The following is a 14,618-nucleotide window of genomic DNA, read 5'->3' as shown; positions in this document are numbered from 1 at the left end:
AACTGAGCTCGTAGAAGATGAATTTATCTACAATTTGGAATCAATTGTGAGTTTCTATGATGTATCAGACTCGTTTTAGAAACTCTTGATCAACAGTAAAATCTCGAAAACAATATAAAAACTGAAATCGCCATTTTAAAAATTTCCTGTAACTTTCGAATTGTATTGGAATCGAAAGTATTATTTATTGGAGTGGGTGGAGGGGGACAATTTCCACACCCTCACTAAATTTGGGAATTTTATCAGAAGTATTTCACAAGACATGCAGCTTTGAATATAGAAATTGGTCATTTTTTGTGTATTGGAATATGGGCTTAAGTACACTCAACAATAGATTTTCCATTTTTCGACCGAATTTAAGTTATGATGCATGATTTTGGACTGCCTTGACGAGCCGAGAAGAATGAAGTGCAGTAAGATGAAATCAGAGCATTGTCAGAAGTTATAAATGTTTGAAAATTTGATCCATGAGGTGTCCTTAAGCGCGCCTCTCCACTAGGAAATACTGAAATGGAGTGCATCTAACGGGTGATTCTCATAGAACATAATCTCATGAACCATTGTGCGGAATATCAATGTGAGGACAATGTAGTTGGTAATGATGGTTGAAGTTGAAAATTAGGTGTTTTTCACAATACAAGGAGCATTTTTGTCAGGTGTACCTGGAAATCTATATGAGATAGAGGCGCTCTACCTGATCTTAGATTGTAGAGCACAAAAATACGCCTAGAGGGATTTTGAATCATACATCTAAATGATAACAATCGGAAGATATTGTTGATCAAAAACTAAAATTCATCAGAATTGATTTTTTTCTTCACTCATTTTTGATAAATCATATCTCATTACTCATTGGAGATAGAGAGTTCCGAATGATCTCATTTTATTTAGAATTTTATGATTTAAAAAAAAGACAAGAGCAATTTTTCTGTTCGATTACGATATTTTGCAGAAATAGCTGAAAACTGGAAAATGAGCCGAAAATACGAGGTTTTTGGGCCACCCTGTATCTAGCACAAGGAAATTTTGCATGAAGAAATTGGTTCTGGACTTCTCTCATGTACCCAAATAATATATTAGAAAATCAGAACTACAATATAAATTGCATGCACCAATGTATATAGTGACTGGACTATACGTCCAAAACGGTTCCAATTCTAATTTTTGCAACAGTCCAAATATATGTAGGTTATGTGTCACTTCAACATTCTTCAATTACACTCTCAATTTACATTTGAAAACACACAAAAATGATTTTTAAATTGAAAAAATACTTCTAAATTGAATTGAATCAACTACAAATATTTAGAAAACTCCAAACTTTGGAAACACTTTTATAATTATGTATCTTATTTGTAAATAAACTCCTCTGGATGCAAATCATTGACATTCAGAGAAATTATTATTATTAATTGGGAGAAAAGACGCTTTGAATTTTTCAGTAAGTTAGCTTTAAATTGGAAAGCTTGCTAGAAACCATATGAGAACTGGCTGTCATGTTCCTGAGGTTTATTTATTTATGAAGACAACAGGTAACCCTCCATATTTGTATACATCCGACAATTTGATACAAAAATTTTATAATAAAATACAAAAATATTTAAGATTAGCAATTACAAAGTAAGTTGAATATTGGAGAAAATGAAAAAGAGAACAAAAATCCAAGCTTGAGCAATGTTTTTATGAAATGTTTATGTACTTAGTAATCACAAGATGTGTGTGATAAGCCCCTTATAGTGTTTATTGGGTGATGGGTGGTAAGATAGGGTATCATATTAATTAGATAACTAATTATCTAAATAATTAGTTATCTAATTAATATGACACCATATTCCAGCAGACTAATATTTGAAGAGATAGATCTACCAACGTTACGCACAACTTGAGTGACAAATTTATTTATTTTTATTAATAAGAATACAAATCAATTTACCCGTCGTAAAATATACGGCCAACTATAGTAAATGCTTTCAATATTAATTTTAGTACATTAACATCTAGTAAACACCAATTTGAATATCAGAGTAATAAACTAATAAATAAAATTCCGGAAGACTTTATTAAGGATAACATAACAAAAACCAAATTGAGATTAATAAAATCGTGGGTAAAACAAAACTATTTTTTTAATGAGAACTGAGTTGGCTGAATCACCAATTTTGGCAATATTAATTCTTTATTATTATGTAAAAATTATTATTGAAACTCGACAATTATTATATATTATTTTTCTGTGCATTTATATTCTGTTTATCAAGTAATTGGATTATGGATAAAATTCAACATCCATAGATTACCATCCATCGACAGAATTGTTTCAATTGTACTGCTGTTATTAGATTGAAAAAATGTATTTCTTATTTCTAGAACTCGTGGCTGGAGCTCTGGAACTCAAGGCTTCTTTTTCCAGTCACGCCAAAAACTATTGTATTAACTAGTAGTTCTGTGAACAGTGGACCTCACGGAGTTTTCTCATCCACAAGTATTTAATGTCACCCGTTTGAAATGTTAACAAACTCAGTTCACGTTTGAATTTGTATTCATTCATTTCCGTGATAATCTTTGCAACTGATGAAAATATTCCACAAATATTTGATAATTTTTTTTTAATCAAAAATATTATAATTTCTCCAGCATTATTATTTAGTTCATTTAATAATTATTTTTAATTGATTAATTTATTTATTTTTAATTTTTATTTAATTATTTCTGTGGACAATATTTATCATAATAAAAATTAATCAACTAATAAATCAACAACTATTTCAGTTGTAGACAATATTTAACATCATAAACATTTCTTTAATCTCAAATTTATTTTATTCAGAATTATCAGTTGTTTTTTAACTGAATTTTCAGTTCATTAGGTACAATAATTATTATTAGCCTATTAAAATTGAGAAAGACTCATTTATTTAAGAGATAAAGCAATAGGAATGCACTGGCCTATGCTATACACACATTAGTACATCAGTTTATGTATGAATGCAGAATGAATGAATCAATGAATGCAAAATTCTGAGGTGTAGTAACCTCGCTCGAAATCGCGCTGTATACAAAGAGTGTGTCGCTCCCCAGTGTCAAGTGAAATAGACATGGCTTCTCCAGCCATCTGTGTAATCCACTTGTCAGTTGATTGATTATGAATAATTCTATAGTCTGATTAATCCTATCTTCAAAGTAAATAATATATATCGGAGTATGGAGGAATTTCTTTTCCTTTCATATTATCCTTATAATGCAAAATTTCAAAAAACCTTGTGTATATATATACATCGACGCGCAGTTGTTAAAGAAATATTCCTGCTAAATCTCATCGAATTCTATCAATGCGTTTGGCCGTATTTGCGTTACATACAGACAAAAGAAAATTAAGAGTTAAAACATAGACCTCACTACGTTCGGTCAACAAGGCTTCTTTTTCCAGTCACGCCAAAAACTATTGTATTTTAATGATTATTTTTAGTTGTAAAAATATTTCTTGTATTTGGCAATAAATTCATTATTTAAGAAAAACGCACTCTAAAAAAACAAAAATCTGGTGTGGCACACAACTTTCCTTGCTGTTATGAAAATTGATCAACTGACGGTAGTGTTCACGCGCATCTCAAAGTCTACTATACAAAGATGTAAGCCAGCTGGTGACAGGGCAATAGCGCTGCAGACACACGAAGTCTGCTATCTCTTCATAGTGAATCAACAGTTGCCAACAGTTTGCAATTGAATAATCTTATTTTCTCGAACTTCGAGATTATTTTCAATTTTAGGTGAAAATGTTACTGAACATTAATTGTAGAGACTTTTATGCTCAATCTATCCCAATTGAAATTTTTTGTTTAAATGTTATCTGAAGCCTGATAATTGGAAATCTAAAATCAAACTTTGCATAAATGGGGCGGAGCTCCTGAAATTTTTACAGATATGGGACTTGTCGCAGTTGATAGAGCTTATCGATGACTATTCCAGGTATAACTTTAATCAAAATCGTTGCAGCCGTTTACAAGAAAATCGCGAAAACCCCTGTTTTTGACAACATTTTTCCATTTTAGCCGCCATCTTGAATTGCATTTGATCGAAATTGTTCGTGTCGGATCCTTATAGTGTAAGGACCTTAAGTTCCGAATTTCAAGTCATTCTGTTAATTGGGAGATGAGATATCGTGTACACAGACGCACATACACTCATACACACACACACATACAGACCAATACCCAAAAACCACTTTTTTGGACTCAGGGGACCTTGAAACGTAAATAAATTTGGAAATTGGGGTACCTTAATTGTTTTTCGGAAAGCAATACTTTCCTTACCTATGGTAATAGGACAAGGAAAGTAAAAACTTATTTTTACTCACAGAAAGTTTCTGGATCAGAATCCCACAGAGCCAGATCTTGCGGAGTGAGCAGGAAGTAGTGGGTTATCAGCTTGCGGCAGATCACATTCAGGACAGTCTCATTGAAAAATTCCTTCTTTATTTCCACAGCCTGGGCTGTTCGTATCTCTAGTTCGTTTGCTTGAGCTGCATAAACAAATAATTTCTAAATTGATAAGGTAGCAAGAGAGCCTTGGAGAAATCACACATTTTCATCCTGCCAATGTGAACAAATGGTATTCTTTTTCTGTCCAGAAGAGGAGAAATTCATTGGAAAGCATAGCTCCACTGCTGCTAAATACATTTGAACATAGAAGCATATTAATAATAATAATTTATTCGACCAATCAGTATACATTGTACAAAATATTGCAGAAGAAAAACACACTTAACTGATGTAGCCTTTGCATGCACAATACCTTGTATATCAAGGAAACCCCCAAGGTAATCCTGTGTGGGGCCCTTCTTCATACTTTTATTCACAATAGGAAAACAAAAATGAAATGGAAGTAAATAAAAATCAAATGAATATTGTCGTTCAACATTACAGTAGTTGTAGACAACATTGGAAAAATAGATTGCAGCTTAGGAAATTTCATAACATAATATGAAAGGGCTAAATAAAAAGCATCGGGCCAAAAATAGCAGAGTAAGGTAGAATATTACATAAACGAATAAAGCTTTAATACTAGACCCACAGTATAACGCATCTATGAAATGATATTTTGAATTTCTGAAATTGATTCAAAGTAAGAAATGAATTTTTTATTTATTTATTAGATTTGCAGAAACAATTCAATGATCGGAAAAGAAAAAAACAGGCTATTGCCCAAAACTTCTTCAATTTTCTAATTTACTATCAAATTGTCCAAATATTATACATAGGTTACGTCCATTTCAATTTCTACACCAAAACATCAATCTGAAAAATTAAAATACAGTGGACTCCGGTTACAACGTCTCCGGCTAGAGCGCGAATCCGGTTATAGTGCTCTTACAAGACAGGACCGGCCAATATCCCGTATAATTATGTGTATTTCGGATCCTTTTATAACGCGGTGTATCTCCGGATATAGCGCTGTTTCCACATAGTGTGCCATAGCTTTATTGTTGCTCTCAGTGAGTGAAATTCCACAAAATAGACTATTACTAAACAATTCACCAGTGATTGGACAAAAGTGTTATTTATGGAATAGTAAAGAGCCTTTCCCACCTCTTGGAATTCCCTATTATAACCAGTTTGTATGGTGTCAATCACCCCTACTCTTTCCCTCCTGTTACTGTACTGAAAGACTTTGTGAACTGGACATTGTCAATAGACTAATAGTGGTGTTCATGATTTTGAAGCATATTATGAAGTGAAAGAGGAATTTTTGAAGCCTCGAACTCTTTCTCAGGCTTTCAAACAAGTGAAACAAATGATTTCTTTTCATGAGTGCAGGAGAGAATGAGAGTGATGACATGATACTGTAAAATTTGCATGAGATTTCAAGTAGCATAGACAGAAAATTCCTAAATTCTAGAAAAGTTCAAAAACTATCAATGAATATTATTTAGGAAGTAAGATCATAAAATATTTATCAAAAACGCGTTCAAAGTGTTCAGTATATAAAATAAGAATGGCATAGCAATCTAAATATATGTTTGGTGCTTGATTGTCTAATAACCCATTTCCACTGTTGATAAATGGCAACACTGGTTATAGCGCTGCTCCGGCTATAGCGCTCACAACCGGATGGTCCCTTCAACCGCGTTGTCACCGGAGTCTACTGTATAAAAAACAATTTTAAATTTAGATTGATAATAATTAACCAACTGTGAGACATGGAGCTTCTATCCTGCGATCTAGTCAGTCTACAGAAGGGTGTATCAATGTTTCCTCAGTTAGTTCTACAATTATTATAAAAATTCAGCTTGGGGAATACCAACTGAAAACAGTCAAGGTAACGTAAAGTTATTTATTAACAGTAAGGTAAAGTTATTTTATTGATTGAACATTTGAAAACCATTTGTCAGAATATATTAGTGCTAAATTGACCATAGAGTAGTATGCTCCAATATGGTTCATATACTACTGAATTATTGTTACTATATAACAAATATTATTATGGTTCAAATACTTGTTATTTGATTCTGCTTTATTCATATAAATACAATATATGGTGGCTTATACACTTATTCATACTGATATACCAAACCATTCAATGAAATTTGACTAAATATGAACTGAAAAATATTGAATAATATTATAATGGAATGGAGTTATAATTCAAGTTTCTGAATTTCTTCTATTCCTCCAATTGAAATCTTGATTCCGGTTCAAATTCAGTGATTTCAATTGAAATAATAATTAGGAAGGACACTCTTGAGAATGACGAATTGTCGAAATTAGTCGTTTTAAACACTTTAACCGTATCACCGGTCTCTAAGAACGGTACCAAAATTTTGCATTGCATTATTAATACACCTGACTTTCTGTTTGGCTCCTCCCACTCAGTAGCTGTTCAATGAATATCAGAGAACAATTACTAGTCGTTTCAGGCTGATTAGTAGTCATTCCGAACACAGCCTCAGTTTATTGCTAACTCTACGGTCTCTCGTACCGGATGATACGGTTTGTTTCATCAATCCCGGTATTCCCGGTCTGTGATACCGGTTAGTTAGATTTTCAGGACTCAGATTACTCTCGAGTTGATTTTGTTTTTTAGTAAGAGCTAGGTTATAGAAATTTATTTTGTTTTCTTGAATTACGAATTGTATCAACTTTATTCTTCATTTGCTATGACAAATTGAGTGAGCACTTGCTATATTGCAACTATAAGTAGGCTACTTGTAAATGGGTTGTTATCCATTATTAATTACATTTCAGTTCAATCTCAATTTTGAATTTTTAATGAAATATAGGTAATGAAAAAGTGTTCCTTGGAATAAGTTTCTTGTTATCCTGACATTTTTCTGAACAAATTATGCATAAAAAAGTATAAGAATCTATGAAATTACAAAAAAAAAACTAATGCTTTATCATGAAATTAAATCTCCGGTCTGAGAGACTGGGTGCAACGGTTGGTGGTTGGAAGAATCATGACACGGTTAAAGTGTAGATATTACAAAGGTAGTAGCTATTTTCTTTAATTAAACATTCAAGTACCTAGCCCTATAACATACCATACTATTAACATACTTTATTGAGGAATATAATTGAACCCACCATCAAATAGCTTGGAAGAGCAGCTTTCTCTCTGCTTACCCTGCCTGAACTCCAAAGTCTGTACAATTGTTTTCAGTCTATTGAGACAAAGAATCAAAAATGATTCGAAAAGGAAAGCCTCGTTGTCCGGCACAAATATGTAGTAATAGGTTAATTCTAGTGTTGGCTGCAGTAGATCAATGTAGGAGAACGGGTGGTCTGACAGCACCGTCGCCTGCACTTTCGTCATTTTCATTATAAACTTTTCCAACATTTCTGTCACACCATGTATTGCTTTCACTGTTTTACCTGTGAAAAGGAAAACAATTGTGAGAATAATGAAAGTCGGAAAGAAATTTATCATCATGTCATCAACATAAAGGCCGGTCCAGACGCTCAAGTTTACGGTCAGTCTTCCACTCAAGCAAAAGAAGGATGTAAAACTGCGTCTACACGCATCCGTCTTTTGTCGGTCCGTATTCCTATTTTTGTGCTCACAAGATCAGTTATCCCATATATCCGGTTGATAGGTAATAATTATATCGCATTTGTTTTACTGATTCAACTGAATAATGCTATATTGTCTTCTAATCATGTTATTCAAAGTATTTAACAACACAATGAGAGATAATAATATTACTGCTAATCGCTAAATGGCTTTGTTTTACATGCCTTATATCGAGACACACTGATTGTAAGGCTCAACTCACACTTACGCGACTCAGGTAGAGAAGAGACTCGACTCTAGTCGAGAGCATGTGTTTTCAAATGGTGACGTCGCGGAGACTAGAATCGACTGGTCTGAGTGTCACCATTTGGAAACATACACTCCTGTAGACGTTGTGAGTTGTCCATACTCCTCTGAAGCATTGCACGTGGTACCATTCGAATTTATTGTGTTATTATTTCACTCAGGGCTTCAAGGGTTCATGGTTTGTTCATGTATAAACGTGCTTTTAGGTAGCCCCATAACAAATAGTTACAAGGTGACAGATCCGGTGACCGAGGAGGCCACTCCACATCTCCACGCAATGAAATGAGGCGTCCAGGGAAGGTCTGCCTTAGAAATCCCATAGCTGCTCTCGATGTATGGCATGTCACCCCATTTTTTTGAAACCATACAGAATTGACGTTGATACTTCGTCTTCTCAATTTAGCAGAAAAAAATCACGTATCATCGTTAGATCCTTAATAACAGTGATGGTTCGACCGTTTTCTGGAGAAACGTAAGATCCAATAATTACGAGGTTGTATGGGGCTACCTAGAAGCACGTGTATACATAAACAAACCACGAACCCTTGAAGCCCTGAGTGAAACAATAACACAATAAATTCGAGCGGTACCACGTGCAATGCTTCAGAGGAGTATGGACAACTTCTCACAACGTCTACAGGAGTGTATGGACAAAAACGGACAGCATTTAACACATGTTATTATTCGTACAAAATCAATGTTTCAATTTTTTCCTCTTTAATTTTTATAATAGCAACATCCAAGGTACACACTGAAAAAATATTTTTTGAGTTTCGTTTAAAAATGAGTGTGTAACTGTTATTTTAAAATATCCATACCTCCCTGCCCAAACCTGTATAATAATGTAATTGTTAATGAATAGATATGAAATGGTGATTGAACAGAGTGACACAGAATAACGGGAACTTTAAAAAACGCCATGAAACAAAAGTGGGAAGGTCGAAAATGATTTTATTCAAACTAATGTTAAGTTAAAGACTTGCTATTTAAGAATTATTAATAACATCTATCACTTTTTGACAATTATTTCATTTAGATTGCTTCCTCCTGGCTTCAAATCTGTGATGAAGATTCCTCATTGATCGCTGCAACATCTCTGGGATATTGTGGATTTCATTTTGAATTCTTTGTTTTAATTTTTTATTAATTCAAAATTATTGATCAAATTGCGAGCGAAATCCACACTGCACGGCATTCAATGGCAACTGTGCGAGTGAGTATTGTTTAGTATCCGTGTAATCTCACAATTAGGTTGCGTTTCCTGGTCCCATGGGTCTGTCCACCTGCGATTTTCTGTTTGTGGAGCTATCTCAAATCCAATGTTTTCATAGCTTGACCAATACCTGTGGTTAATTATTATAACAGACAATTAAGAATTAAATTAACAATATCCCATTTGACATGTTCAGGAATCTCAACACAGATTTCAAGAGTGTATTCGAGCAGGAGGAAGCCATCTTAAATTAATGAAGTAATTGTCAAAAAGTGATAGATGTTATTAATAATTCTTAAATGGCAAGTTTTGATTTTTACATTAGTTTGGATGAAATGATTTTTGTCCTTCCCACTTTTGTTTCATAGCATTTTTAAAAGTTGCGTTATTCTGGGTCACCCAGTATATGATTAGTGATATGAATGAAATGAGTGAATTGCGTCAACTGACGTTGTTCGAGCATTGTCTTGGTGTGTCCGAATATGGAGTGTAGGAAGGAGGCTGCCTCGGACGACTCGTGAAGTTTGACGAAGCCATACACGGTCAACTTGTACAAGCATTTCAGCAGCAGACTGGCCTTTTCCAGGGTGTGCACACACTTATCGTCGCCAAACGATATCTGCCAAAAACAAACACACTAATCAATTATACAATTATACAATTACTAGCACGTAACTCGTGCTCCGCAAGAGTCTATTTTAAAACTTGACGTAATAAAATCTTAAAGAATTGCAAATAGGCCTCTAACCATCCTCGGTTAATTAAGAATCTACAGTCTTATAAGTAACTCCCCATTTTTATACAGCTATAATTTCTTTATTCAAGAACCAATTTTGTTAGAACTACATTTGAAGGAGCACTCCTTGAGGTTGTGTTTAACACCAATTTTCATTTGTTTCAGTTTAAAAATGCCCCCTCTCTTGATTGTGGAAGAACGCGCCAAAATAGCAGCTCGTTATGAAGTCTGGGGATCTGTGGTGCGAGTACAAAGGTGGTGGAGGGCTGAACGAGGGATCCATGCTACACTGGATGCAAAAACTGTTGAAAATTGCCATTCCAAATTACTAACAACAGGGAGTGTCGCAGGTGCAAGACGATCAGGAAGACCATCAAAGTCAAGGAAAGCAGAGAATGTTTACAGAGTTCGTGAAATGTTCATGAGGAGCCCTAAGAAATCACTGCGTCAAGGATCTCGTGTAAGTGGTCTTTCACATTACTCTGTTGCAACGATCTCAGTGTTTTTGCATCCAGTGTTGCATGGATCCCTCGTTCAGCCCTCCACCACCTTTGTACTCGCACCACAGATCCCCAGACCTCTTAATACTGGTTCGTTTCGTTCTTCTACAGCCAGGAGAGGGGGCATTTTTAAAACTGAAAGAAATGAAAATTGATGTTAAACACAACCTCAAGGAGTGCTCTATCTAACAAATGTAGTTCTAACAAAATTGGTTCATAGATGAAGAAATTAGCTGTATAAATATAGGGAGTGACTCATCAGACACTCTGTATATGCAAAATTTCAAGTTAATTGTCAGTCCAGTAGTTCAGACGTGATGATGCGTCAAATAAAATTTTCCTATCCCATCCTAGCCAGTTCTTTCCTTTATTATTTAGTATAAAATGATGAATTTTCAATTACATAAAATATTACTATAGTGAGAGCCACGCTATTATGGCACTGCAGAAAGACAGGAGAGAAGCGTTGCCGATTCTCTGCCTTGTCACTGCCTTCCACAGATGATAGCTGATACTGGCATATCTAATGAAAAGCTAGCTTGGTCATGCATAACCAAGCGTGAACTTGCACATACAGGCATCCAATGTGATCACACACTAAAAGCAAACAAAAATAAGAATGAAAAAATTATACACAATTTCATTTTTTCACTACGAAGAAATACTACAATATCTCTTCAAAAAGAATCAATTTCTAAAAATAAGGATGGTGTGTTTGGAAAAATGTTTTCTGAGAAATTGACAAATAATAATTATGATCGAGACCAAACTTTTTTGCTGAAAATTTTCAACTCTAATGAAGATTCTCCATGTAATTTTGACAAAATGATAAACAATGATATTTTTTCAAACTAATTAGAAGTTCAAGTCTTGCCATTTGAGGATTATTAATAGCATCTAGCACTTTTTGACAATTACTTCATTAAGATGATGGCTTCCTCCTGCACGAATACACTCTTGAAATCTGTGTTGAGATTCCTGAACATGTCAACTGGGATATTGTTAATTTAATTCTGAATTGTCTGTTATAATTTAATCACAAGTATTGGTCAAGTTATGAAAACGTTTGATTTGAGATAGCTCCACAAACAGAAAATCACAGGTGGACAGACCTGGCGATTCATGGGACCAGGTAACGCAACCTAATTGTGAGATTACGCGGATACCAAACAATACTCACTCGCACAGTTGCCATTTAATGCCGTGCAGTGTGGATTTCGCTCACAATATGATCAATAATTTTGAATTATTTAAAAACCAAATCAAATTCAATATGAAATCCGCAATATCCCAGATGAGATGTTGCAGCGATAAATGAGAAATCGTCAACACAGATTTTAAAAATGTATTAGTTCAGGAGGAAGCTATCTAAATGAAGTAATTGCCAAAAAGTGATAGATGTTATTAATAATACTTGAATGGCAAGCCTTGAACTTCACATTAGTTTGAGTAAAATCATTTTTTCCCTTCCCACTAATGTAATATGGCGTTCTTAAAAGTTCCCGATATTCTGGGTCACCTGGTATGAACAAGGTCTATAAAAACCAGGTCAAGACACCCGTGTTCCTTATGGAGCGGCCATTTTGTGCCTATTTCAAGGCGGTACATTTGAAAATCCAATCTAATTCGACTCACTCGTAACAAAATCATGCATTATGCATTTTAAAAACAATATTCTAGTTCAGATAATACGTGAATTCAGGTTTTCATTCTTTAACTAGTAGTTCTGTGAACAGTAGACCTCGCGCAGTTATAAAGACGTCCCAAACCATAAGCTCATCCACACTGATACACTAACTATTTATTTGATCAGATCATGCTTACACAAGATTTAATTATCATATAACGCTTTCCGGAATTTAGCGAGAGAAAACCAGAAGACATCTAGGCGCCCAGATGAGCTGTTATAAGTTATTTGCATCCTTTTTAATATTGCATTCAATGAGGCATGCAATTTATAGTCTACACAGCTGCTAATTTTTTACCAAGTTACATTGAGATATTATATTGCATGCCTAATGGCATGCAATTTATAGTCAAATCGACAGCTGATTTATGATGAATAATTCTATAGTCTGATTTTCACTCTAATATTGACGTATGAAGGAGGCTCCTTTTTCTTTTTATATTATCCTTGAAAAGCAAAATTTCCAAAACCTTGTATATACGTCGACGCGTAATTTAAAAAGAAACATACCTGTCAAATTTCATGAAAATCTATTACCGCGTTTCGCCGTAAATGCGCAACATAAAAACATTTAAACATTAAGAGAAATGCCATACCGTCGTTTTGAATCTTAGACCTCACTTCACTCGGTCAATAATGAAATTTCAATAATAAATGCTTCAATTATTCATTTCTTTATTATTGAAAATTGTTCTTTTTCTTGTAACCTAAAGATTATGATTCATAAGGCATTGGGACAAGACAGAAATATGCGAGGCCAACTTCAAAAAGAGTTTAAAGTTACTGTACCGATCAATTAAATCTAAAAATCAACAATTCAGTTTCTAGTATTTTGCTAAGTACTATAATACTGTAGGTAGAATATTTTTTACAATATTCCAATTACTAATAACACATCATGTTATGTTCAATCTACAATGATAACAGCTGAATAAATTCGAAAATTGGTAAACTAGAGCCCCACGTAATGGCGATTTTGCAATGCATAACGGGATTGTGTCATGACCTGTATTTATAGACCTTGGGTATGAAGGAAAACCTTAGACCAGACATATAGAATAGACACGCTGGGAAGTCAAACCTCTGAATCAAAACATGTATGACCTCATACTGGGGCATTCCACGTTATAATAGCAGTGGAGAAAAATAGGAGAAAAACGTTGCAGAGTCTCTTAAATTGACTCCATTTTGCCACTGAGTGTACACAGCTGTTACCCAATTCATCCCATCAAATTTGATCCAATATTTCCAGTCTCCATTTCCTTGATAACATAATCAATTTCATGTAATATTAATTTAATTCATCAATGAAGTATCTTTTTTCGTAATTAGATTCAAAACTTTGCTTTGGGATCAGATTTTTATGTTCATACAAATCTGAACTTCAAAACAACATAAATAGAGTTGCTCGGTGGGTATTCTATTTCAAATTCTCTTGAAAATAATAGCAAAATAGAAATCTTATTTATAAGATAATTTTAATGAAAGTTATTTTGATATAACCTTTCAATATTATCTATACAAAACAATCTACAATGTAAACAAACTACTCTACAGAAAAGTTTTCTATCCGATGATGACGTCACGATGGGGCGACTTTCACTGTGAATGGGCAATGTACAATGGGCCGTTTCTATTTTATATCTGGTCTAAGAGGAAAACACAAGAATATAAATGAACAAACCTGAGCGATGGCAGCATTGGTGTGCACCGTCCACTGCTGATAGAGGAAGGGATAGATGTTAGCGGTAAGTTCCTGGAACAGCTTGCGGTCACCGGCCAGCCGCTTGCTCGACAGACTCTTGATGACGTGGCTCAGCACAAGCAGCGCTCTCTGCTCCGCCCCTCCACTCCTCAGCTCGCTCAACAGTGCGGGCATCAGTTGAGGCCATTCGCGCGGGTAGTCCAGTCTACGTTATATATAATACGAGAATACAGTTTCAAATCAAACAAACAAAATTATTTTTTAAGATAGGCTATGTTTATTATAAAGTCAATAGTGTGAGTTGTGCTATAGTGAGGTCCACGTTATAATGGCAGTGAAGAAAGATACGGGAACAACGTTGCCAAATTGACACCATTTTGCCACTGAGTGTACACAGCTTATATTGAATTCATCCCATTAAATTTGATCTGATATTAATTTTAACCTAATTCCTCTGATAAAAT

General features: G+C 34.3%; 1 protein-coding gene across 1 annotated transcript in view; it reads right to left on the bottom strand.

Moving 5' to 3' along the window:
• Positions 1-14,618, bottom strand: part of LOC111043335 (importin-11) — a 96,173-nt gene that overhangs the window by 75,326 nt on the left and 6,229 nt on the right. The window contains exons 4-7 of the mRNA XM_039435753.1: positions 14,134-14,359; positions 9,977-10,145; positions 7,581-7,868; positions 4,355-4,519 (exon numbers count right to left, since the gene is read on the bottom strand). Of these exons, the coding sequence (XP_039291687.1) occupies positions 4,355-4,519; positions 7,581-7,868; positions 9,977-10,145; positions 14,134-14,359 (848 nt within the window). The remainder of the gene's footprint in view (positions 1-4,354; positions 4,520-7,580; positions 7,869-9,976; positions 10,146-14,133; positions 14,360-14,618) is intronic.

This window comes from Nilaparvata lugens, chromosome 9 (genome assembly GCF_014356525.2).
Source record: "Nilaparvata lugens isolate BPH chromosome 9, ASM1435652v1, whole genome shotgun sequence".
NCBI classification, from domain to species: domain Eukaryota; kingdom Metazoa; phylum Arthropoda; class Insecta; order Hemiptera; family Delphacidae; genus Nilaparvata; species Nilaparvata lugens.
The sequence above is the reverse complement of the archived record's forward strand: the minus strand, read 5'-3'. Positions and strand labels throughout refer to the sequence as shown.